Here is a 3,584-nt window from a genome sequence, read left to right as displayed (position 1 = left end):
GACTGACTGACTGACATATCAACGCACAGCCTAAACGGCTAAACGTAGTCACTTGAAATTTGGAAGGGACGTAGCTTAGGTACCGTAGAGGTGCACTAAGAAAGGAATTCCCGAAATTCCCACGGGAACGGGAAATCAGGATATAGAAACTTTCAAATGCAGTGCAACAGGCTTTGACGTGGTCTGAGTACAAGCATAGTAATACTATAAAGTATTTGATTTCCATTACACCAGATGGACTGATGACTGATCAACTTTATATCTGAAGGCTATGGCAACTCCCCCCCCTGATGAACGGCAGAGCTAAAACCAGGCCCCCAGTCTCCGGCAGCCCCGTTGTTCCTGACTACGGTAGCGGTTGGGGTGACGACGGGGCGGGGGGTGCTAAGAATCCCCGGAGGAGGAATAGCTACCACCACAAACGACAACTGGCCCTCGTAACACACAACATCCGCACCCTGAGGTCCGACGAAAAGATTATAGAGCTGGAAGATGAATTAAGTAGGTTGCGATGGAGTATTATAGGGCTATCGGAAGTCCGACGAGAGGGCGAGGACACGATAGCCCTGAAATCCGGCAACCTGCTTTACTACCGGGAGGGCGAACAACTGTCCCAAGGTGGTGTCGGGTTTCTCGTCCACAAGTCCCTCATTAACAACATCATTACCATCGGAAGTGTGTCGAGCAGGGTTGCATACCTGATACTCAGAGTATCCAAAAGGTACTCGTTGAAGGTAATCCAGGTATACGCACCGACCTCTACACACCCAGATGAAGAAGTGGAAGCTATGTATGAGGACATAAGTAGGGCCATACATGCAACTGAAACCCACTTCAATGTCGTTATGGGGGACTTCAACGCTAAACTGGGCATGCGAGGTGATGATGAGCAGAGAGTGGGGANCATAAGTAGAGCCATACATGCAACTAAAACCCACTTCAATGTCGTTATGGGGGACTTCAACGCTAAACTGGGCATGCGAGGTGATGATGAGCTGAGAGTTGGAAACAAAGCGACGAATATTTAGCGATGTCTCCGTGATCAACAGGGTGAAAACCGGTAGTGATCACCGGATAGTCAGAGGCATACTAAACATTAACGTCAAGCTGGAGAGGTCCCGTTTGATGAAGTCTACGCTCCGCCCCTCTAATGCTCATATTCACTGCCCCGAGAGCTTTCAGCTCGAGTTGTCAAATCGCTTTGCATGCCTGGAAAATTGCGAGTCAGTGGACGAGATAAATAATAGGTTCGTAGAAACTGTCCAAGCGGTCGGGTTGAAATTTTTAGACCACGACGTAAAAATAAACCGCAAAAGCTAACCGACCGGACCCTCAAACTCATGGCTGAAAGACGTTCAATGACACTGCAGACCTCCGTTGACGCTAAGGCATATTGGCAGCTCAATAGACAGTTGCCATATGTTAAATAGTAATTTCTACTACTCTATTATGTAAATTATAACAAAAAATGTCACCGTTCAGTTTTAAATTAAAACAAATTAATTTCATTTCAAAAATGTTTTCACATTGTAATTAACAATATTTTCAAATATTTTAATTAAGAAAAAAATGAAAATATGAAGGAAACAGGAGCAGCGACATCTAGAGCGTTTTAGGGTAGTTAAAAAGTATTTGAATTTATCCACCGATGTCGCTGTTTGGAAGCAAGTTTCACTTCGATGACCGTTGTATGGAAGTTTCCGCACCCTGAGCCCCGATTACAGTAACTTTTAACGTTTCCAATCCAGACGCGCTTCATCGATTCTGCGATACGATTGGTCAAAACAGCTGACGTACGCTGTTGAACGACCAATCGTATCGCAGAATCGAGAAGCGTGTCTGGATTGGAGACGTTAAAAATTACCGTAATCGGGGCTCTGGTTATCACACCATACATATACAGGGTGTTAGGTAAATGGGTATCTGAGCCGACAATAGCCCATGTTAACATGGTCATATAAATGGTATGGTGAAGTCAGAAAATTGATATCTTCATTTTAATTATTTTAATTTTCATACAAGTCGGATTTTATAAAAATTATTTTGTATGAAAATAAAAAAAATAATTAATTATGATGTCAAATTTCTGACTTCACCATACCATTTATATGACCATGTTAACATGGGCTAGTGTCGGCTCATATACCCATTTACCTAACACCCTGTATAGTGATCTGTGTATCACACTGCGCCGCGCTCCGCCGCGGAGCGCGTGATTTTCATATAAAAAATCACGCGCGCGGACGCATTGTCAGTGTGAAGTGCCGCGCGTGTTTTCTATACAAACTGAGGTACTTGCATACAATGATTAAATCTGTCGCCCCGCGCTCCGCGGCGGAGCGCGGCGCAGTGTGATAACCGCCTAAGTGCCTTATACGGGAATCTATTCTCAAGTTATTTATAAATTTAGTTTGAGAAGCGACTGTAATTAATAACTAAAAAAATAGTNAGGAGCCATCGATTTATAATATTATAGTTGGGATTAGTTGGGATAATACTGTAAAGTTTCATCATAATCCGTTCTGTGGTTTTTGCGTGAAAGAGTAACAAACATCCAGACATTCAGACATCCAAACTTTTACATTTATAATATTAGTAGTAGGATATCTATAAAACCGAAATGTCACTAACTGTCTCACTCACTCATCACGAAATCTCAGAAACTACAAGTGCTAGCCTAGGAGTACATTTTGCATGGGGGTTTCCTTTTAGAACGTGGGTGTTCACTAAGATGGGATTTTCCAAAATTCCACGCGTACGAAGTCGCGGGCGGTCGCTAGTAAACAAATAGATTATATCATCATCATCAAAATAGTAAGTCACGGGTCTTAATTCGACGTTTATTAATGAGTTACATTATGTACTCACGGCTTGATGTTTCGGCTGCGATGCTGTAGCCGTGGTCACAAGCAAACTGTTGTTTAGTTTAATTGAAACGCGAAAATTTAAAATCTTATATCATCACCATCATTTCACAGGACGTCCAAAACTTATTGACGTTTATTTTTGTGTTTTCAGAGGATTCCTTCCCGCCGCTGTGAACTTCCTAAGAATGGTTCCTATATTAGGGACCATCCTCAATCTGCCATTTATTGGTTCGGTAAGTATACCATCTAATCATCATCATTAATTTCAGCCATAGGACGTCCACTGCTGAACATAGGCCTCCCCAAATGATTTCCATAGTGACGGCTTGGTAGCGGCCTGCGTCCAGCGCCTTCCTGCTACCTTTATGAGGTCGTCGGTCTACCTTGTGGGTGGACGTATCTAATACTATAATCCGGCCCCTGAGCACGTAGAATTTTGTCCAATGACCCCAAGCGACCTATCCTTATCGCTCGCGCGTAATTATATTGCTGTCGCGACTGTGCGACGGGCGCCCGCAGTGAGTGTGCGAGCGCAACAGCAATATAATTACGCGCGAGCGATAAGGATGGATGGGTAGCATGGGGTTATTGGACAAAATTCTACGTGCTCCGCGACCAGACTTTACACCATAAAATATAGGTACAGTCAGCTATACTTCGTGCGTGACCCCAAAGTATCCAAAAAGTTTGCAACACGTCTTGGAATAAGGAGTTGTT

General features: G+C 43.5%; 1 protein-coding gene across 1 annotated transcript; it reads left to right on the top strand.

Annotated features, from left to right (window-relative positions):
• Positions 1-290: 290 nt before the first annotated feature.
• On the top strand, positions 291-1,028 carry LOC114364843 (uncharacterized). Its single transcript, XM_028321167.1, has one exon. It carries the CDS (start codon positions 291-293, stop codon positions 1,026-1,028), a length of 738 nt encoding a protein of 245 aa, XP_028176968.1.
• The last annotated feature ends 2,556 nt before the right edge of the window (positions 1,029-3,584 follow it).

Source organism: Ostrinia furnacalis, unplaced genomic scaffold (assembly GCF_004193835.3).
Source record: "Ostrinia furnacalis isolate ACB-3 unplaced genomic scaffold, ASM419383v2 OfSCF7471, whole genome shotgun sequence".
Lineage (NCBI taxonomy): Eukaryota > Metazoa > Arthropoda > Insecta > Lepidoptera > Crambidae > Ostrinia > Ostrinia furnacalis.
The sequence above is the reverse complement of the archived record's forward strand: the minus strand, read 5'-3'. Positions and strand labels throughout refer to the sequence as shown.